This window comes from Kogia breviceps, chromosome 7 (assembly GCF_026419965.1).
Source record: "Kogia breviceps isolate mKogBre1 chromosome 7, mKogBre1 haplotype 1, whole genome shotgun sequence".
NCBI lineage: Eukaryota > Metazoa > Chordata > Mammalia > Artiodactyla > Physeteridae > Kogia > Kogia breviceps.
In genome coordinates this window covers 108,580,173-108,606,560 of record NC_081316.1, presented here as the reverse complement: position 1 = coordinate 108,606,560, position 26,388 = coordinate 108,580,173, and the positions used below count along the sequence as shown (strand labels likewise).

General features: G+C 53.9%; 1 protein-coding gene across 1 annotated transcript; it reads right to left on the bottom strand.

Moving 5' to 3' along the window:
- Nucleotides 1-786: 786 nt before the first annotated feature.
- On the bottom strand, nt 787-18,483 carry OAF (out at first homolog). Its single transcript, XM_067039144.1, has 4 exons — nt 17,933-18,483; nt 3,634-3,768; nt 2,553-2,733; nt 787-1,846 (listed from the first exon to the last, which is right to left on the bottom strand). Exons 1-4 carry the CDS (start codon nt 18,203-18,205, stop codon nt 1,581-1,583), a joined length of 855 nt encoding a protein of 284 aa, XP_066895245.1. The 5' UTR covers nt 18,206-18,483; the 3' UTR covers nt 787-1,580.
- Nucleotides 18,484-26,388: the final 7,905 nt, after the last annotated feature.

Genomic DNA, 26,388 nt, shown 5'->3' with positions numbered 1-26,388 from the left:
ACTATTTACAATAGCCAAGACATGGAAACAACCTAAATGTCCACCGACAGGTGAATGGATAAAAATAGATGTGGTACATATACACAGTGGAATACTACTCAGCCATAAAAAAGAATGAAATAATGCCATTTGCAGCAACATGGACGGACCTAGAGATGATCATACTAAGTGAAGTCAGTCAGAAAGAGAAAGACAAATACCATATGATATCACCTACACGTGGAATCTAAAATATGACACAAATGAACTTATCTACAAAACAGAAACAGCCTCACATAGAGAACAGACTTGTGGTTGCCAAGGGGGAGGGGAGGAAGGGGGTGGGGGAAGGATGCACTGGGAATTTGGGACTAACAAATGCAAACTATTTTATGTATGTATAACTGAATCACCTTGCTGTACACCAGAAACTAACACAACATTGTAAATCAACTATACTTCAATAAAATAAATTCAAAAAAAAAATCATGCCCAGGATTTGACCCTTGGAAGTCTGGTTCCAGAGTTTTCACCGTATCTCACGTCTCAGTCTATGTCACGGGGTCTTTTACTGCCTGGCTTGCCCGTCTATGTATGTCTCATCTTCTTAAGCGCAGAAATTTTGTCATATCTTTTCCTAATAATACCCACCCCCTTCTACATCCTCTCCCCCCAACACAAGGCTGAGCACACAGTAGGTGCTTTAGGACTTGTCCCAAGATGGGTCACCAAGAGCACAGGAACACTTCTCCTGACACCAGGTGGCAGCATTGGCCAAAAGTTCTCTCAGAACTCTGAGTCTAGAGCTATCAGCCAAGTAAAAATGTAAACTTTTATTTCTGGTACAAATGATAAATACTTTGCATTAAAAATCTGGGATTCAAGTTTTCCTCATACTTCATGCTCCCTCCCTGGCCCAAAACCGTACAAAAATATTTCTGCTTAGAGGGTGCAAGCCGGCTACTGCTCCCTCAGCAAAGTCCAGGTCTGCAGAAAGGCACTTGTGGTCTGTCTCAGGGTGGGGGGCCCCCAGCTGGCCCCCGGGCAGCCTCAGAGGCCAGTAGTGAGAGGAACGTGTTGAGATCCGCTGTCGGCGCCGCCCCCTCTCTGGGGCAAGGCTCCCCTCCCTGTTGGGCAGTGGAAAGGTGCTCGGGGGCCAGCTCCTTCTGGAGGGTGGGGTGGGGGCTGGGCGTGGGGAGGTAGGTGTCACAGGCATCGACACCTTCCAGGGTCTAAACCTGCAAAGAGTTAAATAGGAGAGTCACGCTGTCGTATTTTGGTTGCTTGAAAGCGAACATTTCAGGGGAGATGGGGGGGGCAGGCTTGGAGAACCCCCTTCTCCCTCCGTCCCCAAGGAAAGCACAGACTGGGAGTGGGGGGCTGCCTTCATGAGTTAACCCCTGCCATGCCACACCCCTTTTCACAGTGACAAGTCGGGAGCGGGGGTGGGGGGGGCGGGCAGAGGTTCCGGGATTAGGAGGAGGGAAGGAAGAGCAATAAGGCCTCGGTTGGGGGTGGCCACCCCCTCTGGCGGCTGGGGGAGGAGAGGAGCAGTGGGCCCCAAGCAGCTGCCTCAGGGACCACCCCTCACCCCAAGCTGGCTAGGGGTCCTCATCCCAGAGGCACAGCTGCCTCTGAGGCACGTAGAAGTCGAAGCTGTAGCTCTTCTGGCAGCTGCGGATGCCACATTTGTAGGGTGTCGGGCGGTCACGGCCGTGGCAATACTTGAGCATGCAGGGGTACCAGGCCAGGCTCAGGCCGTAGCGGCAGACGCAGGGCTTCCCGCGGTCCCCCACCTGCCCACAGCGAGGCAGCAACATCTGCTCTGAGGCCTTGGGCAGGGCCTCGAACATGAAGCTGTCCACACCTGGGGGAGAAGGCGGAGATCAGGGATGGGGGAGGGGAGGGGGCGTCCTGGCATGGCCCCTTCAGGCATCCCAGCACCCCTATGGGCTACGTGTTATCATCCCGGTTTTACAGATGGGAAAACCGGCCCAGAGAGGTTTAACCATCTGGCTGAGGTCACACAGTAGGTAGGGGAGTCAGGACTGAATCCCAGGCCTGTCTGACTTCAGGACAGACCTGGGAAAGGTGACCCAGAGATGGGCCACCAGTGAGGTCCCACAGGCCGGGAAGGTAGGGACCGTGCAAAGATGGGAGGCGTTCTCAAGGATCCTGGGAAGGTGTGAAGGGAAAGAGAGGAGCTGATCTCTGAGAGGTGGCAGAAGAGGTAGCAGGTGGGAATGGGCATCTTTGGGTCCCAGCCAGACCCTGGTTCCTGTGCCCATGTCCCAAGACAGAAGGTTTCATCTGTGTTCTCACTAAGGGCAGGATGAGGGGGGCTTTGCCTGGGCATTCCCTCCCCGGGGCCTAGCAGAGTCACAGTTCTCTGCGTCCCTACCTGGAATTGGTCCCTTTCATCTGCTGACTCCTCTCGGTAAAGAGCCACACAGGCATCACCTCCTCCAGGAAGCCTTCCCTGACCAGTCCCAGCTGGGTTTAGACCTCCCATATCTCATCATTGCTCCCCATCATATCTGAGACGATACGGCAGTGGGCAGCACCCAGCTGACCTTGCTCCAGCCAGAACCGGACGTCCTCCTGGCGGGTGTAGATGGCATCCGCGGCCTCGGCACACACGTTGCGGAGATGGGGGCTCAGCAGGCCCCCCTGGCTGAAGTTCAAGGTGACGTCCATGTGCATCTGCTCCAGGCCCCGCACCTCCTCAGCCTGCCGCACCGCCCGTGGATTTTTCTGCGTGGAGGAGAAGAGCCGTTCCCACCCGGCCTCAGAAGGCCCCCTGCCCACTCTTTCCCTGGTCTCTGAGAGTCAGACAAGCCCACGCCGGCTGTCTTCGGATCCTTGGGGCCACCGGCAGGGTGGAAGTCAAGGGGCACGCGGCCCCCCTCCAACTGGCGGAGAAACTGATACCCAGGGCGCAGTCAAGCCTTTTCAGCCAGCGGCCGCCCGGGCTGACCTCTGGGGCCTGAGGGAGAATTCTGACACGTTGCTGGGGGCTGGCGTTGGAGGTGGACAGGCGAAGCGAACTGTCCCAGGGTCAGTGACCTCTGGGGCCCTGTACTCTCCAACATCCAGGCAACGGAGTCACTGGGAAAAGCAGGTAAAAGGGAGGGGGTTCGGACAGCTCCTGCTGGATAGTTCAGGGAACTTAAATGAGGCTGGGGAGAGGCCCGGGGTCCAGGAAGGGACTGGGGGCAGGGCAACAGGCTGAGGGTTTCAAAGGCTGCACTGAACACTTAACATGCACTATCCCACTTAATTCTCACCACAACCCATCTCTCAGTAAGGAAATAGGGGTTTTGAAGGTGAGGTGGCTTGTCCGGTGTCACCGGCATGATGAGTGGTGGGCCTGGGCCTGAAGGCAGATCCGACCTGCCTCCATCAGAAACGGGGAGGAGCTGAGATTAGGGGGCTGGAAGAATCTGGGAGGTGGGGGTTCAGGGCAGATTAGGGATCTGGGGTTACGGGGTCAGATTTGGCATATTTAAGGGGTTCAGGACTAGAGGGTAAGAGTGGGGTGCCAGTGATCAGGTGGGTCAGGGGCTGGGTGGGAGACTGAGGCTGGGGCAGGGTCCAGGCCAGGAGTCAGCTGCAGGGTGAGGGCTCTGGGGCAGGTCTGGGGTGGGCATTCACCTGTCGGAGCTTGGCCATGGCCTCGCTGGGAATGATCTCATTGTGGTGCAGCCGGGTGACAAAGCAGAGGGCCTGGAACTGGCTCTGCCCCTTCTCCAGCTCCCCTAGGATCAGGGCCCGGAAGATCTTCACATCCTGATGGGAAAGAACAGAAGAATGGGAACCGAACAGAGGGGGTGGGGCCTCCTCACCAGCCCCCCCCAGTGCTCAGCTCAGAGCCTGCAGAGGACACAGGCCTGGACGCTGCCCTGCAACAGATGCCTCCCTCTTGCTGGCCTGGAAAGTTTTCTCTTTCCCATTTAAACCCGTGACTTAAAAGAAAGAACACACCCCAGATGTTCCAAAGCCTCCTGGAAAACTCACATAGTGGTAGAAAGTGCTAGAAACTCACATAGCGCTAGAAAGCTTTCCAAAACAAAATTGTTTAAAAGTACAGAACGTCATCTTAAAGGAAACAGCACCCCTTTTGGCTCCTGGTTCATTCATAGCTGATGCTTCCCCTTGGTGGTACCCCCATAGCACCCTGATCAGGGTGAGTCAGGGCCCCTACAACCACCTGACCACGGCATCATGCGGGAGGGCTGCTTTTTTTTTTTTTTGGCAGTAGGCGGGCCTCTCACTGTTGAGGCCTCTCCCGTTGCGGAGCACCGGCTCCGGAAGCACAGACTCAGCGGTCATGGCTCACGGGCCCAGCCGCTCCGTGGCATGCGGGATCTTCCCGGACCGGGGGACGAACCCGTGTCCCCTGCAATGGCAGGCAGACTCTCAACTGCTGCGCCACCAGGGAAGCCCAGGGCTGCATTTTTACAAGTACAGATTCTAGAGTTTCTCTCGCTGACTTTCCCATTCGGTAGGTTTGGGGAGAATGCCCCCGGTGCTTCTGGTCAGCCAGGCTCCTAGCCACCTGCAGCTCAGATCGAGGCAGTGGGGTCAGGGTGGGGTTGAGGGCAGATACAGCAGTAGCTGTTGTGGCCTTCTGGCCTGAGGGAGCTGGGATGGCTCACCGTTCCCCTTCCCTCTCCACTTCCCCTTTCCCCTCGGGGTTACTAATGCCCTTACCAGCAGGCCAAGGGCTCCTTCCTGTTACTGATTCACTGCATGAATCAGAGAGGCTGGGTGGGGGGGGCAGAAGGGTGATGGCATCAGGTCCCCTTCCCAATCGGGCTGCTGGAACCCTGGGCACCCGAGGTGTCCCTTGCTCTCATCCACCTCTGTGCCTTGGCTAACAGCGCGCGGTGAGAAGTGAGCAGGTCTCAGTCAGAAGTGGTCTGGATCTGTCAAGAGCCCCACTGCCTGGGAGGGGACCCAAGCCACAATGACGGTTCTCCTCCAGGAAGCCCAATGGCCCTGCACCAGCACGGAGGGTATATAGCCCTGTGTAACTATGCATCCTTCAATGTCCATGCCCTGGCCTCGCCCACTGAGAGCCCCCAGTCACTGAGCACTTACTGTCCATGTGCCAGAGTGAAATGCTCTGAGAGCAGGGTCTGAGGGGCCCCCTTGGATTCCAGTACAGGCAGTGAGGGGCCCAGGGTTCCACTCCAAGTCTACCCTGTATTAGCCGGCATACAGGTCTATCTCCCACCTTCTCTAAGCCTCGTCTGTGAAATGGGGATGATGCCACTTTTACCTGGAGGCTTATGGTGAAGACTAAATGAGTTAGTGTGGAGGGAAAGCACAGCAGAACGTTACCCCGGAGTACATGCTCAGCGGTGCTAGCCGGGGCCACTGTCATCACTGCAGCTGATCAACAAATGTCCCAGGTGATCGGAAACTAGTCAGTGCTGTCCTCGCACAAACCCCCAGGCCCTTTGGAAGTCCTCTGACTCTACAAGGACAATTTCCCTACTTCCTTTCACTGTAAATGATCTCTGGAACATTGAGGGGTGGGAGTGTCCGGGGAGACTTTCCGCCAAGACTGCAGAAAGGGAAACTGAGACCCAGCTGGTGAGAAAGGTTCCATAAGGTTCCTCATGGTCGCAGACTTGCAGGCAAAGATGAATCAGAGCTCGGATAACCTCAGCTTCCTCTCCACAGGAAATCCACTCTCGGGCCACGAGGCTGGGATCTGCTTGCCCCGCCAGCCCGGGCCATCCAATCTTCCACACCCTCAGGTCGTTTGAGGAGAGACTGGAGGCTGGTACACTTGTGCATTTTCTGTTCTCGGCTCAGTTCCTGCCAGGTGAGACTTGATACCAGATTTCCCCTCCCGGGGCTGAGTCAGGCGGATGTCCCTGGCAGGACCCCCAGGAAGGATCCAAATTCCACCTCCAGGGTAATTTCAGCAATGACCCTTTAAAAGAACCCATCTGGTATATTTACAGCATCTTCTCCAATACCACAGGCACGTGTCACCGCCTGTGGTCTGCGGGATGCCCCAAGTGGCCTCATTGCTTGGATATCACCCGTCTACCATTAGCAGGAGAAAGAATTTGAACTTTTAGACCAGACCAGGGGGCGAACGAAATCTGTTAGGGTATTTTCCCTGCTTCTGTATTAAATAACAATGTCAACAACAACAACAAAACGCTACCAAAATGGGAACTTGACTGGGGGCGAAGCGAGGGGATGAGAATTTTTTCGTTGAGATAGATTTCCTCTATATCTCCTATTTATTTGTGCAGGACAAAGACTGATTGAAGTTTATAACTGGAAGGGACAAGTCATTGTTACCATGAGTCAAAAAGGATGTATCGTCCCGTTTAAAATCTTTATAACAAGAGGAGATGGGAACTATGATTTTTACCGAGTTTGGAACGGATAACTTGCTCAAGGTCATGGGACCAAGAGGAAATGTAGCGAGAATTTTAACCCAGGCAGTCTGACTCCAAAATCCAAGCTCTCACAACCACAATGCACAGCTGCATCCTAGATCAACGCGTCCAATTTCTTTGATGCCCAGTTAAAGAAACTAAAGCTCAGGCCCAGAGAGAAAGTGTGGTCTGCCCTAGGCCACACAGCTGGCAAGTGGCAGAGGCAGGATGAGAAGGCAGTGCCCTCTTCCAGCTGTGCCCACTGGCGGTGGCCTGTATGTCCTCTGCAGGCCTGCCCTGGGAACATGGCGGCTCCTATTCAAAGTTCTGTGTGACTAACAGACAACAGCATCTAACGCAAACATCAGAGTTAAGATGACGCAAGATCACCCTTCTAAGCCCTCTGCCTGCCCTGCCCAGAGCCTCTTTAAACCCTGAATTCTCCAGCCTTCTTAATCCTATGTCTCCGGGAAACCATACTCCATGTGCTGAGCCCCGGGAGGGAGACAGCAGCCCAAGCACCTGGATCTCTCTGGCTCCGTCATCATGACCAGTGTCCCTCCTACCTTCTACTCCCCACACCTCAGCCTCACTACTAAGGTTCCAGGGCCCCCCTTCCCTCCAGCACAGAGGGCAGGGCAGGGGGAGAGGTCTCCCTGCTCCAAGGAACATCTGGCCAGATGCTAAGCCCAGGCCAGATGGATGCCTGGCACCCAGGTTTCCTCCTCGCCCGAGAGTCCCCTGGGATGATCCACCCAGATGTGCCCTAACCCCCAAGGCAAGACCACACAGCTGGGGAAGAGCCCATGGCAGGTTCCTCAGGTCCAGGACTCAGGTTAGGATTCCCAAGATGGGCAGTTTCTATAAGCCTCCTTCTCCCACGAGCTCCCAGGAAACTCCAGCCCGCCAGGAGCCAGGCCACCACGAAGAAGCGGAGCGGACAGTACTAGGGCTGAAACTGGGCCACACAGAGGGTATGGCCACGGAGAGAGCATTTGCCGAAGTCCTTTGGGGGTGGTTTTAAGGTTCCCAAAGAGCACGGTAGCTAAGAGCAAAGGCTCTGGAGCCAGTGCTGGCCGCGTCCAAATCCTGGCTTTGCTGATATGAGCCCTGTAACCCTGAGGGATTTACTTAACCTCTCTGTATCTTAGTTTCCACATGTGTAAAATGAGTACAACTAACAATACCTACACCTCAAGGGCTTACTGTGAGGAAAAATGAGTGAAAGGTCTCAGAACACAGTAGGCTGGACTCCTTTAAGTTTCTCTGTTATTGCTGCAATACCTGGCCTTGCTCCAGCTGTGATCTACTCCAGACCTGCAGAGGCAGGACAAAAAATTTTTCTCCCAGAGATGTACCTGAGGCCCAGAGAAGTCAGGTGACTGCTGGAGCTTGCAGGTAATCGGCAAATCTGTGGGAGAGCGCTGATCAGCATCACCTAGGGCAGAGCCTTCACAGGCGCCAGGGCAGGGCCGGGGAGTGGGCAAGACCAAGGCCAAGGCTCCCGTCTTTAAGGGGCTCATAGGAGAGGGTGACCTACAACTGAAGTCAGTGCACTATGATAAGGCCTAGGGTGCGGTTTATGCAAAATGCTGTAGGGCAAAGGCTGAAGGAGGGAGCGTTTCTGTCCCCTTAGGGACGGGGCTGGGAGCGGGTAGAGGGAGGGAAGGCTTCCTAGAGCGGAGGACATTTCGGTGGTTCTGGACAAAGGATGGATGGCTTTCTAGCAAAGAGAGAGGCATGTACAGAAGATGGGAAGGTACAAAGGCCTCTTAATGCCCCCACCCCATCCACCCCTCCAGGCTACTGTCACACAATCTGCCCAGTGCCCTTCCAAGGCCCCTTTTGTCCTCACCATAAAGTGTACCCCCCAGAGGCTGGCATCACATCTCTGCTGACAGCTCTGAGCATTGAACCAAAGAGATGGCGGTTCCCAGAATGAGCGAGGCCATGTGCCTTTCCACGAGCTGATGCCTCTGCCACGGATGAGCTGTCCCCTTCTCATCATCCTTCAGGACTCAGTTCAAATGCGTCCATCACCCCTGCCCGCACCAACCCTCCAGCAGAGTTGGCCAGGCCCAAGCCCTAGACTCCAGAGCACGAATCCCACTGTGTCTGCAATGACCTCTTTCCTTGTCTTTCCTTCCAGACTCAACTCCTTGAGGCTGGGATAGTATCTTATTTGCAGTGTATCCCCGCCCCCGGAATACGGCAGGCACTCAGTACCTATGTGGAAATGAATAAATGAAGCACTGAGTGGGTAAACAAGAGCAGGCCAGGGTCCCGAGGAAAGTGAGGGGAGTACCGGAGAGCGGAGGGCTGAGTGTGGAACAAAGAGGCTGGCAGGCAGGAGGGCAGGGCACAGTGTCTGAGAGCCCAGCCAAGAAGTCTGAGCTTCATCTAGCAGATCACTGGGCATCATAGCTGGGTTTTGAGCCAGGGTAGGACATGAATGGATCTCTGGCTTAGAGCTGAATCAGAAACTTGAGCTGTGCCGGGCCAGCGTGCATCTGACCTAAACGCCTCGGCAGAGGGCCCCGTCCTCATGCGGCGTCTTCTGCCCGGGCAACAGGTCCCCCAGGCCCTTCATGTTGTGCCCCAGCCCCAGACAGCGGCTCCACTTATTTATGCAGCATCCTCAGGGTCTGGCACAGAGCTGAGCGGATGGACCAGAGCTCTGGAGCCTCCATCGACCCCCTCGCCTCCAAAAAGCAGACGGCTCTTTCTTCTTGGGCTTCCTCATAACTGGGCTTCTGCAGGCTGGTCGTCCTACAGCTGTGATTTGGGCTTCTAGAAGATTTAGAGGATCATTTAGTTCACGCTCCAGTGAGGTTCCAGCAGGGGACGTGACCTTCAAGGTCACACAGCTGCAGAGCCGGGCCCAGGAGCCCAGATCTCCTGACTCAACCCGGTGATCTTTCTGCTCTTACGGGCTCCCTGCGCCGCCCCCCCCCAGCCCCTTCCCAAATATTCTATTCTTCTCTGCGTCCACTCCCTGCCACGCTGCCTGAGATGCACTGTATCTCACAGAGAGAAGGCTGTTCTGGGAAAAGCAGGGGGCAGCTCTCTGCACTTCCAAGAGCAGACAGCCCGTGCCAGGCCTCTGCTGCTGCCTTCCTGGGGAGAAGCTCCAGGGAAAGCTCAGTGTCGGGGACGGGCGGCAACCGCACAGACGGAGCCCACCAGAGCGCTGGCTGTGACGCCGTCATATCAGCCCAACTGCCGGCTTCCAGCCTTAGATAAGACTGAAAAAGGGAAACAAACTTCTCTCTTGCTTCAGCTGCTGTGGGGTTTTATTTTACTCGCGGCCAAGTCGAATCGTAACTGCACGCACAGACAGACACTTGCTTTCCCTCTCTCATGGGTCCCTTGGCCATAATCTTTCACCCAGACGTGCTGATTCTCCCACCGTCTCCCACCCCTCACCCAGCGGCACCCAGGCCCCCCAGGCCCCCCAGGCCCCCCAGGGCCCACGCTGCGGCTCGGCTGTGCGGTCCCTTCTCCGTCACGCCGTTACTCCTATGAGCGCGTTTCCTCCGTCACAGCCTCTCCCGGGAGCCTCCCCACCTTCCCCCCTCTCTCAGTCACGCGTGGCAGCCCTCACTCATTGTCTCACAGGCCCACCTTCTCCTGGCAGTCTCTCCCACACCCTCCCTCCCTCCTCGAATTCCCCCAAAGTCTCACACGCCATGTCTCACACCCCATCTCACACACAAGCCTCTGCACACACGCTGTCACACTCTCCTGCCTCAAGGCACGCACACCCCCTCGTAGGCATCCTCTCCCAGCAAGCATCCTCTCCTATGTTCGCTGCCCCAGCCCCAGCCTGGCCGACCTCCCCTCCTCCTCTGCCCTCCTGCCTGCTGCCTTCCCGTCACCAGCTCCCAGCTCCCCACCCTCCCAGGGGCCTTCCTCTCCACCCTCCCCACCCTGGGGAGCGGTGGGGGGGCTGTCCTGTCTCAGACCTTGCTGCCAGCCCGGCCTTGCACCACAGGGGACCCCAAAACGAAGAGGGCCTGATGGCAGAGGTGCCCTCCCCTCAAAGGCCCTCTCCCAGCCCACCTCTGTGCCACGGTGGCTGCACAGCCCAGGCTGAAGGCCACCTCTCCAGGGTCTCCACAAAGCACCCACTCCCCTTTCCTCTTTGCCCTTGGACGGCTGACGCTGGCTCCTGGGAGTTTCCTCTACCATCTTGGTCTCCTTCCCGTCACACCGGAGTGTGTGTGATTCTGAGGCCGGGCTGAGCCAAGCCAAGTATTTATTGCTCTGCTCCTGGCTGGGGCTGCTTTATGGCTAGAGAGGAGCGAACTTCACTGCACTGGGGAGGTGAGGGGGCGCCCTGGAGGGGCAGCCAGGAACCAACGTCCTCTTCTCCCCACGCTGGCTGCCCCGGGGCACACTCAGGAGCGCCTCGACCCCCCTGCCCGGTCTCTCCAGGCAGGTACAGAGGCGAAGGGACTCAACCCAAAGCCAGGCCAAGCACATTCCCTGGTCGGTGCCCGGGACGTAAGCCGCCCCTATTACGAGATGCCTGCAGACCCTCAGGGCTAGGCCCGGACAGAGACTTCTTGTTACGGGACATCAGTGCCACCACCAGCTGGGGGCAGTGCCGCCAGTGCTCTGTCAGCCAAACCCCAAAGGTCACCACTGTCCCGACTGCCCCGGGAACAATGTGTGGCTTTATGTGGATCAACTGCGCTCCAATGTCCTGCTGACTCAGGGCTCCATAGGTGGGGCGCCACGCTTCCCTCTCACCTGCATTCCCAGCCCCAGCGCCTCCCCTGCCCCCAGCCCTTCGTGGGAACCTTGGTGGCAGCCACTTCAACTGCTTGCCAGCTGAAAGGATGGGAATCCTAATAATGCTTTGGTCCCCAGAGCAGGAACCATCTGCTTAACGGGCGGACGTGAGCAAGAAGGGCTGGGGCCCTGGCCAGAGCTGCTATTTCTCTTCTCACGTGCCTTCGCTGGCCTCTGCTTCGCTGAGGCCTCTTACTCACTTCTCACAACACGCCTGCAAGCATCACACTGTGTTTGTGTCATGTCTGAACCTGGGGCTCAGAGAGGTTAAGTGATTTGTCAAGTCACACAGCTGGTAAAGGGCAGAAAAATGTACAGTGAGTGCTCAGTAGAATCTGTGAGAAGTTTTAAAAATGGTCCCCTCCCCCCCACCCCCCCATCTCTCCAGAGGCCATGGCGGGAGGGCAACGGGGAGTGTCTCAGGCACAGTGAAGGGGTCAAAACGTAAAATTCGTGGGAGGGGTGGGGTGGGGGAATCTTGATGAGCCTGGGGGAGGGGCGCAGCCCAAATCTGTACAGAGGAGGTTTTCTCTGTAGCTTTGTTCCTCTGCACCAAGGCTTTTTTCAGTCTCCTTCTTCCCTCTCCCCTCCCCTAATCAGGTTTCGTCAGCCTTCTAGAGGGAGCCCATTTATAGGCCATAGTAGCACAGGCAGTCAGAATATAGTGGAAGGCTCCCTGGGTCCCAAGCTTGGAGCATTAGCTATTGATCTTGTCCAAGTCACTTTATAGCTCTGAGCCTCAGTTTGCACATCTGCAAAATGGAAGCAATGCCCGCTGCATGACGTAGTGGTGAGGACTGAATGCGGCCAGGTGTGTGAAAGCGACTGTCAGTGTGTGATCTGACAGCTCAGATGTATGTGATTCTTACCTCAAAGCTGGCCTCTGTTGTTCTACCATCACCACGTCTGTGTACCTTGGGAAGCCTCGTAGGAAGAACCTCACTTCTGACTCTCCCCATCATCCCAACAGGCCACTAACTTGTCCCAGGTGGCAGTCCTCACTGCCTGACCCGGGATCTTTTGCCAGGACTCCATCTGGATATAGGCATTCGGGGGGTGGGAGATGCTTGCCAGACTCCAGGAGCTGGGCTGAACCTCGGGGCAGGGCTGCTGATTCCTGACGTGGGGAGGAATTCCTCAGACATGGCGGAGGGACTGCTGTTAGACCGGAGGGTCCCATGGTCACAAGCCGGATCATTCTTTCTGGTGACTTCTCATGAACTGCCAGGGTGGGGAAATACCCTGGATACCAAAAAACTCTGGGCCTCTCCTGTAAGCCCCTCTACTGCCCTCTGTTTCCCCAAAAGACAGCCTCTCCAACGAATACCCCTACTACAAATCACCAAACTGCAGGGACCGAACACAGGCAGGGTAGGGGGAGACTGGACGCTAAAAGCTTGTCCTGCCTGACAATCCCATGATGTGATATCCTGGTAGAATAAACAGCCTCAGGCAGCAACGTGGCCATTTGCACATTCCACATCTTTGCTGACTACCTCTCACAGGCTGAAGCTGCCCCCCCCCCCCCCGCCCTCCAAGACGGGAGCCACAGGGCAGGGGCGCTGGTGCTCTCTGGACCGTTCCTTCCTCACCCATCGGCTCCCACTCACCCATTGGGGCCCAGGGCAGGGTGCAAGTTTCCAATCTCCCTGGGTCCCTCAGAGTGACCTCGAGCTCACCCACCCTGTTCTATGGCTCCCCTTATCTTGGCGCCAGCCCGAGGCCCCTCTTGACCCCCTCCCTCTACACATTTGGATGTGGCTCCTTCCTCCCATTGCAGCCATGACACCCCACCCCCACCCCCACGCAGCTGCTCATGACTTTCTCTTATCTTTCAGCCCCACCCTCCCCGTCCAGTCAGCACCAAACCGCTTGAACATGACTCATCCCCTCCCTCAGCTTTTAGACACTCACACTGGGAGACAGAGGGGAAAGAGACACTTGGACGGGCACAGCAGCCTTGGGGACGGGGATCAAGAGGGCTGTCAGTGTAAAAGCCGGGATGGTGACACGCCCGCTATTAATATGCCCAGTAAGTCTGTACATCGGGTATAATTACATACATAGGCTTTGGATTCTCAAGAGGAGCACTGCTCGTTGAGAGTGTACGATGAATTTTAGTTCCTGCACTGACGGCACAGAGAATTAAGCCTCAATATGCTGTTTAAACACATTAGGGACGGGCTTCCCTGGTGGCGCAGTGGTTGAGAGTCTGCCTGCCGATGCAGGGGACACGGGTTCGTGCCCCGGTCCGGGAAGATCCCACATGCCGTGGAGTGCCTGGGCCCGTGAGCCTGAGCCGAGAGGCCACAACAGTGAGAGGCCCACGTACCACAAGAAAAAAAAAAAAAAAATAAAAACACATTAGGGACTATTGTGGGTAGAACGACAGGTTTCAACTAAGTGACTGAGTTTGGGATCTACCTTCATTTAACAGCCTAACCTGGAACCTCCTCCAAGTCCCTCCTTCTCCGGAGCACCTATGCCAGTGCTTCCCAAACTTTGCTGCTCACTGGAATCACCAGGGGCTCTTTAAAAATCTGGCTGCCTGGTTCCTACCCTGAGACTTAATTAGTCTGGAGTGCAGCCTAGGCTTCGGGGGGTTTTCTACAGCTCCCCAGGCGATTCAAATGTGCAGCAAAGTTTGGGAGTCACTGAGCGACGTCACTTCTTTGAGAGCTGCAGCCTGATCTGCTCGATGGGCAGCAGCCTGTGGGCAGGGCTTCCAGTAACTCCGGATGGTGATTTGGTTGCTCCAAGCTGCTTGTGGAGTTCGTCATCCTTGCCCCGGCTCCGGGCTACTGTCCTAGAGCAGGTTGATTACTGTTACAGCTTTTCTGGCTTCAGGTCCAGTGTGGCAGCGTGGGGAGGGCCAGGCCATGTTAGAGACCCGACCCGGCAGAGGCAAACAGAGAGGGCGGAAGGGGCAGCGAGGGGGGGGGGTGGGTTGTGTGTGAGTGAGCGTGGGGGTGTGTGGTGAGATCATCCAGACAGAGGGCTGCATTGCATCCAGCACAAGGGGCCTCGCTGCTGCCCTGAGGAGACCGATAGGACAGGGAGGGCTGCTCCCCGCTGAGGGGCTGGCCAGCAATTTTGGAGTGTGATGGTTAACTTTATGTTTCCATGTCACTGGGCTAAGAGATGCCCACATATGTGGCAAAACATTATTTCTGGGTGTGTCTGTGAGGCTGTCTCGGAAAGATATTAGCATTTGAAGTAGTAGGCTGAGTAGAAGGTGGCCCTCACCAGGGTGGGTGGGCGTCATTCAATCTGTTGAGGGTGTGAACAGAACAAAAAAGCTGGAGGAAGGGCAAATTTGCTCTCTCTGTGTGAGCTGGACATCCATCTTCTCCTTCCCTCAGACATCAGTGCGCTTGGTTCTCAGGCCTGTGGGCTCAGACTGGAACTACATGGGCTTTCCTGGGCCTCCAGCTTACAGACAGCAGACGGTGGGACTCAGCCTTCCATAACGTATGAGCCAACGCCATAATACAATCTCTTCCTGTAGATCTGTGTTTCTACCCTATTATTTCTGTTTAGCGGGAGAACTCTGACTAATGTATATGGAGCTTCAAAGAGAAGCTTATGATGAAGGATTAAGACTCTTCCAGGCTCGGTGCTGACCTCTGTGTGACTTTGGGTCGGTCATTCAACCCCTTTGCACCCAGGCTTAGCAGGGAAGGTCCATGTTGAGATGCGATGTTGAGACCCGAGCCACGATTATGAAAGTTACTGGCTTCTATTTCTGGAGCTCTGAGTACAGCAGCTGACACAACCGTGAGTATTTCATATGCATTGCCCTGTTTAGTTCTCACAATGGCCATGGGATCGGTACCATTATTATCCCCATTTTACAGATGAAGAAATGAAGGCTTGGACAGATCGGGCAGCTTGCCCAGGGTTAAACCAGGTCTGTCTCATTTCAGTCTGGACTTGTCTCCCAAAGGTGCAAAATGGCCAACGTCACTATTCCCAAGTGGACTAGGGACTGTTCCCAAACCACCCCAAATGGATTTGGGACATGAAACAAAAGAAACACCACGTCCAGGACTTTTTCCTATAGGAAAAGTCATTACTTCTAGATAGAAGCTTCTCGTGGAAAGCTGCCAAAGATCTTGAGGACTGGGCGGGCAACAAGAAAGGTGACCCACCCCACCCAGAAGGATCCCATATAAAAGCTGCTCTGGCCGATGCAGACAGTGGACTGGGGTGTGGATAAAGGCTATTCCACCCCACTCCCAGCCTTCCCCAACTCCACCCTGCCCCAGGCCAGCTGAGAAACCCAGAGTTGCAGGGGACCTTGGAAAGCTGGTTCCCTTTTGGTACTTTCCACTCCCAATTCCCTCCCTTGCTGATGAAATTGGAGATGCCAGGGGTGGGTGTGAAATGCCAGCTTCTGGGTCAGAGGCTAACCTGAAAAGCAGACTCTGGAAACCTGGGTGGTGGTTTGAACCGCTGTGGGGATTAAAATGTGGCTCTTAATGCCACTTGCGGCAACACGGATGGACCTACAGATTGTCAGACTGAGTGAAGTAAGTCAGAGAAAGAGAAATAATGCTTGTATGCGGAATCTTAAAAAAAAAAAATGCTGTAAGTCAACTTATTTACAAAACAGAAACAGACTCACAGACTTAGAGAAGGAACTTACGGTTACCAGGGGGTAAAGGTTTAGGGGGAGGGATAGTTAGGGAGTTTGGGATTGACATGTACACACTGCTATATTTAAAATAACTAACAAGGAAAAAATAAAATAAAATAATAAAAAAATAATAAAAATGAGGCTCTTACAAATCAGCCCCGAATGATTCTCTAACTGGGCAGTCGGCCCCCTACTCCACCCTCAGCCCCAATCCCCAGGCCTTAACCCCACTGCCACCCCGCCTCTCGCCTCTCCCCTCCCCTCCCCCTCAGGGTAGAGCAATAAAATGTTTCATGCTGCAGCTAGAGGCTATAAAAGCTGAGCTCTACCCCTTGACTCTTTCACTGGTGTCCTAGCCACGGCCTTGGCTGCCAGAGCGGTGCCAGGGTCCGGGAAGTCTCTCTAGGGTTTCAGCACAGCCACAGAACGATGCGCAGTGGGCAGGAAGGTGGGAGACTCATAGGCTGGCCTGAGGCTCATCACAAGGACAAAGGGCTTCAGCGGAAGGTCAGAGGGGAAGATTAGATCCCCGTCTCCTGGGGAGGGTCCAGCCACTATTTGGGTTTTCTAGGAAAAGAAAGAGACTTGACAAAATTCCCCTGGAGTTTAAGTGGGGACTCTGGGGGTGTTCTGGCCCTGTCAGCTTCCCTCTCTCCACACACAAACTCACCTGCCCCGACCTGAATTGAGAACCTAGCTTGGGCCTGCTGAGTGAGGAAGGGTCGCAAAGCCCTCCCCACTGCGACACTCAACCGCCCCTCCCCCCCCCCAACCTGCCACCCGCCACTGGTCTCCCTACATCCCTTGTCAGTGACAACTCAGTAGTCCAGGGACAGATCGCTGTCAAGCCCCACCTCCACCGTCCACAGAATCACCACCCACCCACCTGGGTCCCTAGCTGACACTCCAAACTCTACCCCCCACCCCCAGCTCCCAGTATCTAAGAGGAAGAGAGAGAGGTGGCCCAGGCAACAGTCCCACCGCGGGGAGGGGGACTTTAGGTGATCAGGAGACTCCCTTTGTGTACCTACACCTCACCCACCTTCCTTCCCTCCAGGATTCCTGCAGCTGGGTCACCCCTAGTCACTCACCACCCTTCCAGGCCCACTTCCCGATAAGCCCAGCACCTCCACTCTCTACCCCAGCCCCAATCCTGGGGGGCCAGGCCCACCTACTGGTTCCCTCCACCACAAACACGCACACACTGACACACACACACAGACACACACACACACACACACACACACACACTCACTCACTCACTCACTCACCCACTCACTCACTCACTCTGAGGAGAGGCTGTCTCTACCCACTTCCCCGCAATCTAGGCCAAAACTGCGGGTTGGCCCAGCCCTCCTGCCAAGCAGGGTGAGAGGTGGCACCTCTCCCATAGCCTGCGGACCTCATCTGGGGCCTCTCCTCAGGTCTTCCGCTACAAGTTTCCCAGACTTTCAGACCAAAGAGAAGTGGCTTCTCCTCGGCTTGGGAGGGACATGGGACAAGCAGCTCTTCCAAGGAACCCCCTTCCCCAGCCCAGTAAAGTGAAACAAGGAGAGGTGGTACATAGCCTCCAAGATGTCAGGGCTGGGAGGCCTGGCGCCACCCCTTTGCTCTGTACAGAGCAAGGAGAAAGGAGAGAAAGGAGGCCCGGAGAAGGAAAGGAACTTGCCCTAGGTCACACAGTGAGAATCCAGGACCTCTGATGCCTGACCCGGGATCTTTCCCTGATAGAGCCTGAGAAAATGACTCCAAAAAGGGAGAAGGGGTTATTAACATTGACTCCCTTGAAGTAGGGTCTGACCTAGAGGGCTCTCGGAGAGCTGAAAGACAAAGTGGGGAGCTGGTCTGGTGGCCCGGGAACCCAGAGAGAAGAAGTGAAAGGCTGGAGAGGAGAATCGGAAAGGCAGCAGAGCAGTTCGTGGGGGCGAATGAAGGGCCGGGTCTAGGCGCCGGGGAGCAGGGCAAAGAGGTGTGGATAAGAGCCCGGCGTGACCTTGGCTAAATGGCGTCCTTCTCCTGGCCCAGTCTTCCGTCTGCTGGCCTCGGTGAGACTGGGTCCCCGGAGAGCTCAGGCACGCAGGTCCCCCAGGGGCGAGCGAGGGTGCCTCACCTTCTTGAAGTCGGCGGTGAAGGAGATGAGGGTGCCGTCGGGCTTGCGCAGCTCCAGGCTGATGCTGTCGGCGTCGCTGTCCGCCTGCAGGCTCTCCTCGGTCACCTGGCCGTCGGGCAGCCGCACGCGGACCCGCAGCTCAGACGGCGCGCCGGCCCCGGTCCCCGCGCCCACGCCGCGCGGCGCCCCCAGCAGCTGCACAAGCACGGGCGGCAGCAGGAGCAGCAGCGCAGGGGACGCCGGGGGGACCCCGCCGCGGCCGGGTGGGCGCATCCCCGGGGACCGCGCGCCGCGGGCGGGCGGGCGGGGAGCGGCTCGGCCAAACTTCGCCCGAACTTGGAGGCTAGTTCGCGGCGCCGGGGCGCGGCTCCTCGGGGGGCTCAACCGCGGGGCGCCCGCGACGCGGCTCCGACGCACGTGGGCTGCGCTCCGTCGCGCGTCCCCCGGCGGCTCCGAGGCGGACACCGCGCTCCCAGGGCCCGTCTGCCCCCCGGCCCAGTGCCTCGGCTCCCACGGCCCCCGACTCCGGCGCTCCGAGACTCTGTTTTGCACTTTTCATTCAATCCCACCCCCCGTCACTTCCTTCAGAAAACAGAAACCACCAGGACCTGCCTTAAAGAGACCGCGCACCTCTCGGCCCTTAAAGGGCCCGCGGAGGCTCCCCGCGCTCGGCGGCGGCCGCGGACTGGGGCAGCGCGGGCCGAGGGGACCGGTGCAAGGCGGCCTTGTGGGAACAGGGCTTTCTCGATCACCCCCCCTCCCCGCCGCGCCCGGCTGCGACCGGGCTGGCCCAGGAGTTGACTCTCCCAGCAAATCCCTTCCTCCCAGCAGGGGCGGGACGGGTGACTCTTCCTCCGCCTCCCTTTTTTTGGCTTGTTCTTGTGCCACGTGGATGAAAGAATCGGGCTTGGTGTTTTAGGGGTTTTGTTTGGCCTTTTAGTTTCTCTGACGCAGCGAATTTCTACAAAGCTTCTGCAAAATCAGACCTCGCCTCGCATTCAGTCTTTTGACTGCCCTGGGTCGGGAGAGAGGGGCTGGGGTTCTGCTGGCGTTGACATGCGTCAGGTGTGAAACCTTGATCAGTCAGGGCACCTCTCTGACGAGGTGGCCCTCAAAGCGCCCTCATTCTGTGAACCCCTGTGCAGTTTCTTTTCTGTCTCGTTGCCCTCACTTCCCCCATTCACGACCTTTCCCCAGTCCTGCCCACCTCCCCAGACCCCCATTCTCTCTCCCACTAATAGGCCAAGCAGATTCAGGGAAATGTTACATTCCAGGCCATTCTGGAGAATGTCTGGGGATTGAAGATGCTCTTGACCATCAGAGGCTCACCCACAAGCCCCAAGAAAGTATGACTGCCCTGCCATGCACCCCAACAATGAACTGGGCGAAGCAGGAGGGATCTGGATTCCTGCTTTCTCTGATAAACTGTGTGCTTTAGACACATTTAAAAAATTCTTTGGGCCTAGGTGTCCCCCCGGGTATAGTGGGAGTTGCTGAGACATACAAAGTCCTGCCAATCCTGGAAGAGACAACCCCAGGGGAGATGCTCTGAACCTGTTGTTCCTTGATGTCCATTTCACTTCTGTTTATTCTAGGTCCCCCTATTCTTTCCAAGATCTTGATCACAGACGGTGAATACCCTCCTCTGTTCTGCAGCCTCCTTCCCTTCCAGGTTTTCCCCAGCACAGGGTTCTTATTAGTACCAAAGATGACAACAGGAACTCCAGCACCCAGGGACCTTGAAGACACCAGCAGACCAGATGCCCTTGAACTGCAGGGTGGGGCCCAGAACCCACCTCCTTACTGCTAACCCAGGGCTCTTACTACACTTTGCTGCCTAAATTTAAGACTGAAAGTGATTCAAGAGATTATCTAACTTGATGTTTTTCAAATATGCCTTATCAAAAGAATCACCTAGGTGCTTGCTAAAAACACACATACCTGGATTCCTAAATCTAGTCAATCAGACTCCTTAGGAAAAAGAACAGAAAATTTGCATTTTAAACAAACGCCCAGTGATGCTTGATATCAGGGATGGATAGCTGGTACTTGACAGAGGGTTAAGCTTAGAGGATCTAAAACAAACAGCATCTTTCCTGGGGAAACATCCTGGTCCCAAAGGAATTTATCTCCCCGTTATGGAGATAAGGCAGGCAGTCAGAGAACAGTGGATTAGCACAAAGACTGCTCCCCTAGGGCTTCCCACTCTGAGCTGGCAGGGCTGGAGAGATGCCCAGGGTCTCAAAACTGGCCTCCTGCCTGACAGGACACTCATCCCAATCCAGCTTTAGAGATAGGTCTTCTCACGTGAGTCATTAGGGCCTCACCCACATTTCCTAACTTCCTCTCCCCCATCCATCATCAGCTCTGCCCCCAGCCATATTCCTAGGCCCCTTCCTCTTCACCCCAATGAGATCCCAGAAGAAGTAAACAAAGAAGCCCTGTGTTTGGTTTCTTTTCTAGGTGTAGGCTGTCTTTGTCTCTATTCAAATTCTGGGTTTGGAAACAAGGGTAGAAGACCTCATCTCTTCCTACCACCTCTTCCCCATAACCAATGTCCTTCTTGAGTTCAACCACAGATCAAGCTAGATTCTTCTTTTAGGATAGAGAATTTGTAGTCTCACTCCACTATGTAAGCCCTCCCTCTGTCCCTCTCCTTCCTTTTGATTTTGCCTGACCAACTCTTCAAGATCCAGGACAAAACTTGAGTTTCCCAGGAAGACTTTCTCAGCTACCGACCTACAGCTCTGCACTATTCTCTCCCGGCTCTGAACTCCAACAATAACAATTATTATAGCAGCTACCATTCACTGTGTGCTTATTATGTCCAAGTTCTGTGCCAAGCACTTTACATGTATCATCTTATTTAATTTTCGTGGCAAGCCTCCAAAGTATATTCTATTCTTAGCTGCCTTTTACTGACTAGGAAACCAAGGCTTCCAGAGGTTAAGTAGCATGCCCAAGGTCACACAAGTAGGGGAGCCAGCAGGGATTCAAACACGAGGCCACCTGACCACAAACGCCTTGCTTTTAACCACAATAGCATCTGCCTGCCTATGGCCCTTGCTTTCTTCCACCCCAATTCGGACACGCATCCTGTGCTATCTTCTTCTGTAATCTAATGGTTCCAAGTGTGGCAATCTTGTACCCCAGTGAGGCTGTCAGTTAGTTCAAACAGGACGGCCCCGTGCTGGGAACAGAGACTGCTTCCCTTAAACCAGCCAGGCATAGAAGCATCCATTCATCTTAAACGTAAAGGCCCTCAGAGGAAGAGCTCTAACAAGCCCAATTACTGTGACTACAACCAAACAGCCCTCATTGTCATAACGTTCTTAATGTCTAATCGCAAGCCCTCTGCCACACCGTAAACCAATTTCCTTCCTGTCTGATCCCTAGTCCTAGGAAAGCAGTTGTGAGTCGTGGTTCAAAGCAAGGGCATCAGCATCTCAATCCTGGGGCTTGGCCACTCAGGAGCTGTGTGATTCAGGGAGCCTGTTTCTTCATCTGTAAAATGGGTGCATAAATGCTTATCTCACTGGGTTGTTTTGAAAATTAAATGAAACGTTATGTACAAAACACTTCACATCGTGTTTGGCATATAGTAGAGGACCAAGAAATGGTGGCTATTATTATTTTAAAGTGTTTATTCACTACTCTTATGTCAACTATTAAGTCTCTGTTTGACCTACACAGGCTCCCCCTTCCCCGGCCCACACGCCACACACACGCACAACTCCTTCCGGAGCACTTTTTCTATTTATTCTCTTTAGGTCTTCCAGTTTATGCTACCAAGACCACTGAAACTGGGAAGTGGGCAGCAACACCTGGGTAAACACCTCCCCTTTGATTTTCGATCTTAGGGTTCCTCTGTTTGGCAGGAAGAGAAATGCCATGCCATCTCCCAATCCCTGTCCAAGAAATCAGGTGCTGACGGAGCCCTGCAGAAGGCTGAAAGGGAAACTGAACCAGTGACCTCTGTCTGGAGATGGGGAGTATGAGATAGGGAGCTTGACTTTGCAACAGTGGTAGGATTTTTCTTTTAATTTCTTTCTGTGACTCGCGTTTGTGTTGGGTTACGGTACAGTTGCTTGGTGCTGGGCCCTTGCCGATGGGACGGGCCATTCGTGCTTTGAGTGTGAGAGGGGCCTGGGGATGGGGTGAGGTGCTCGCCTCTACCTCTTAAGGCAACTGCAAAGCTCCAGTCACTGCTCTGCCCAAGCAGAAGTGCAAATTAGTTGTACAGCATCACACAGCTACTTGGTTACATAAATCCAAGGGTGTGGTGGGAAAGTGAACTGGAGAGGCAGCGGCCAGGTTAGAGAGCTGGAAGGGCAGAGAGTCCGGGACTCCTGGGTGAGCAGCCATTCTCCCCAGGCAGAAACTCGGGCTGAGGGGAAGTTTAGATGAAGTTGGGTGGAGTCAGTGACTTTTAGGAAGGAAAAGGAAGCCTGAATGATCAGAACTGCCAGAGAAGGTGCTTCTCAGCTTATCGAATCTAGACCAGGGACTCTTGAAGTTCTCAAACATAACCATCTTCTTCTCCATGCTAGTTCTTTCTGGGGGCCTTTCTTACTCTCTTACCTGGATACTCCACTCCATCCATCCATCCATCCATCCATCCATCGCTCCATCCATCCATCCATCCATCCATCCATCTCTCCATCCATCCACCCATCCATCCATCCATCCATCGCTCCATCCATCCATCCATCCATCCAGTCAGTCAGTCATCTAGTCACATATTCTGCTAGAAGTGCAGAAACAAATATTCAAATTATAATTGTAGCTGATACTGTGGAGAACTAGAGGAGACTCTAGCTTAGACCCACAATGTCTAGGTTGACTTAAAAGATGAATCAGGATTGATACGCGAAGATGATATTCCAGGCAAAGGGAATGGCTTAGGTATGCGCCTGACCCTGGCGGGCTTCCCAGAAACTTCGCCAAGTGCCTGAGGTGCGATGAGGGGAGGAGAGCTGCTGGAAATAATGCGGGGCCTTGCAGGCAATGTTAGGATGTGAGAATCGTTTTGTTTTCCTAAGAACAGGGGGGCAGTCACTGAAAGGTATTATATAAGGGAGTGACATGAGCAGACTTGTATTTTGAAAAGGTCACTGTGGAAGTGGATTGCAGCAGTCCAGAGGAGAGGTCACGGTGGCTTGGACCACGGTGGCGGTGGCGGCAGCAGGTGAGAGAGGTGTTGGACTTCAGCTGCATTTTGAAACTAGAATTTGGAAATAGGATTTGATGTTTCTTTGGACTTGGGGTGAGGGAGAGGGAGGGTCAAGGACATTTGGCTTGGGCCACTGGGCAGCACCATGCATTGAGATTGGGAAGCCTGGGGAAGAAGCCCTTACATTACTTTTTTTGGTAGCTTTTCTGGTACTTTTCACCCTTTGCCTTTTGTTTTAATGATTCCACAGCATTTGTTCTTGAACCAGAAAGTATAAAAGAACTGAGGGGGAATTCCCTGGTGGTCCAGTGGTTAGGGCTCCGAACTTCCACTGCAGGGCCACGGGTTCGATCCCTGGTTGGGGAACTAAGATCCTGCATGCCGTGCAGTGCGCCCCACCCCCCCCAAATAAATAAATAAATAAATAAATAAATAAATAAATAAAAAAAAGAACTGAGGCCCGCTATTAGTGGCTCTGCTCAGATTAGAAGCCAGCTTTAGCCTCCTCTATGATGCCACACAGGGTTTCCCTTTCACGGCTGGGGCAGGGTGTACTGACTCATCTTTGTATTCCCCTTGAGCCCAGCATAGTGCTAACCTGGTGCACAGAGGGTTTCAATAATGAGGTTTTCTACAGCCCTGTGTACCTGGCACTGTGCCTTGCAGTTAGGACCTGAGGCATGGTCCTTGCTCTCAAGAATCTCACTGGTCTTGTGGTCCACAGAGAGCAGGCCGCCTCCCTCACCCCGTAGCAGGCTGGGCCACAGTCTTCAAAACGGAAGCCCTCAGGCCATCTGCAGAGGCCCTCACTGCTCCCTACTGCTAAGCACAGATGGAGAGAGATACAAATGCGTGTCCCTGAGGGCATCCTGTCTGCCCTCGCTCTGGCACCAGTAACTCCATCACCATGGGCGCCCTTGGAAACCTTGGAGAAGAGGGGCCTTGCTCCTCCTCTGCGGAGCCACGCCCTCAGCTCCAGCAGAGACCTTAGGCAATAAACCTGCAGCAAAATGAGGGGACCTGGCAGGGTGTATGCCTTGCGTTTACTACATTTTTCATGGGTACATATCCTTTTCTTTATGCAAAGCCCTGAGGAAGTTTATTACTAAAAAAAAGAGGGACTTCCCTGGTGGCACGGTGTTTAAGAATCCGCCTGCCAATGCAGGGGACACGGGTTCTCTCTCTGGTCTGGGAAGACCCCACATGCCGCGGAGCAGCTAAGCCCGTGCGCTACAGCTACTGAGCCTGCGCTCTAGAGCCGCGAGCCACAACTACTGAGCCCGCGTGCCACAACTACTGAAACCCGTGCGCCTAGAGCCCGTGCTCCTCAACAAGAGAAGCCACTGCAGTGAGAAGCTCACGCACCGCAACAAAGAGTAGCCCCTGCTTGCTGCAGCTAGAGAAAGCCCGCGCGCAGCAACAAAGACCCAACGCAGCCCCAAATAAATTTATTTTTAAAAAATTAGAAAAATCCGATTTTTAGCCAGGTTTTTACCTCTCTTACAAAATGAATGTACCTGTTATGGCTTTGGGTGAGATCCTACTTCTCATCAGGGAGCTGAGTATGAGTGAGTTGGGCCTGGACAGGGCCCATATCTGACCAGAGTCAGCAGCTTTCCCATCACAGGTGCTACTCAGGGTCTTTAGCATCTGTTTCTCTGGCTCCCATTAGATGGAAAGAGGGAAGGTCAGGTCCTAGCTGGGGCCAGAAGGGCGGGGTGGATCACACCTCTTCCTGACATAATGGAGAAAGGAACATCCTCCTTTCCCAAACTGGGGATCTCAGAACCACCATCAGTGTCATGACTTTTTTTTTTTTTTTTTTTTTTTTTTTTTTTGTGGTATGCGGGCCTCTCACTGTTGTGGCCTCTCCCGTTGCGGAGCCCAGGCTCCGGACGCACAGGCCTAGCGGCCACGGCTCACGGGCTTAGTTGCTCCGCGGCATGTGGGATCTTCCCGGACCAGGGCACGAACCCGTGTCTCCTGCATCGGCAGGCGGATTCTCAACCACTGCGCCACCAGGGAAGCCCTGTCATGACTTTTTAAAAGAGGCTTGTTTTATTCTTCTGAACAAATGGAAACATACACCATGGGAAAACAATATGATAACGATACATACATTTAGCGCACTTTCAATTATCTCAATAGGACTTTAAAACATCTTTCCAGTAGACTGTTTTCCCAGTGATTTGAGGTTCACAGCAAAACCGAGTAGAAAGTATGGACTTCCTGTATTCTCCCCGCCCCATACACACAGCCTCCTTTACTGTCAGCATTCTGTTCCAGAGTGGTACCTTTTTTACAATCCATGAACCTCCATTGACACATCTTTATCACCCAAAGGTTGTAGCTCTCATTGGGGTTCCTTCTTGGTGTTGTACATCCTATGGGCTTGCACAAATATGTAATGACATATATCCACCATTCCGTATCATAATGGTGATATCATAATGTAGCATACAGAGTATATCTCACTGTCCTAAAAATCCTCTGTGCTACACATATTCATCACGTAGGTGAATATATGTATATATATATATTCACCTATGTGTATATATTTGTCTAGATATTTTAAAATGCATACAATGGTTTTAGGCTACTTGAGAGAAAATAAAACCTGATCAATATTTATTTCAAAGTATCTTCTGAGCTTTAGGGCTTTTATGAAGCTATCAGGGCAAGCTTTGTGTTTCCTGTTCTGCTTTTCTCAACATCATTTCATACCTGTATTTCCATACATTGACACAGTTCACATGTCATTCTTAATAGTTATGGAGCATGCCATGTCTAAACAGTGGATAGCTCACTCTAATCATTTGTTATCATTTTTCTCCTATATGATCTTGCAGAAAAGATTTAAAAGGAGATATGAATATGACTCTAAGATGCATCACTAGAATACGAATAATAACAGTGCCCTTTGCAAAGGCTGACTCCCTGGACATAAACATTAATTCATGCCTCCAGCCAGGGCCATATACAGCAGCCTCTGAAACAGTGTTCCATCTCTCTTTTAATGTCTGTGAAGGGAAAGGATCCCTTCATGTCCTGAGGAGACTCATTTACTAGTGTGTAGATACAGGATCTTAGCCAGCTTTCAACTAGAATGTTCTTTCTAGTGTACAACACAAATCTCTTTGACGTGAATTTAAGCTTTCTACTCTTCCTCAGTGTGGACGGTTTCTCCGACCTGCGTATAGCGTCCCTGTGCAAATCAGAAGAGTCTGATCAGTTATAGGAATCACTTATAGGTACTAATATTCTGCTGGAGGATGTCAGAGGC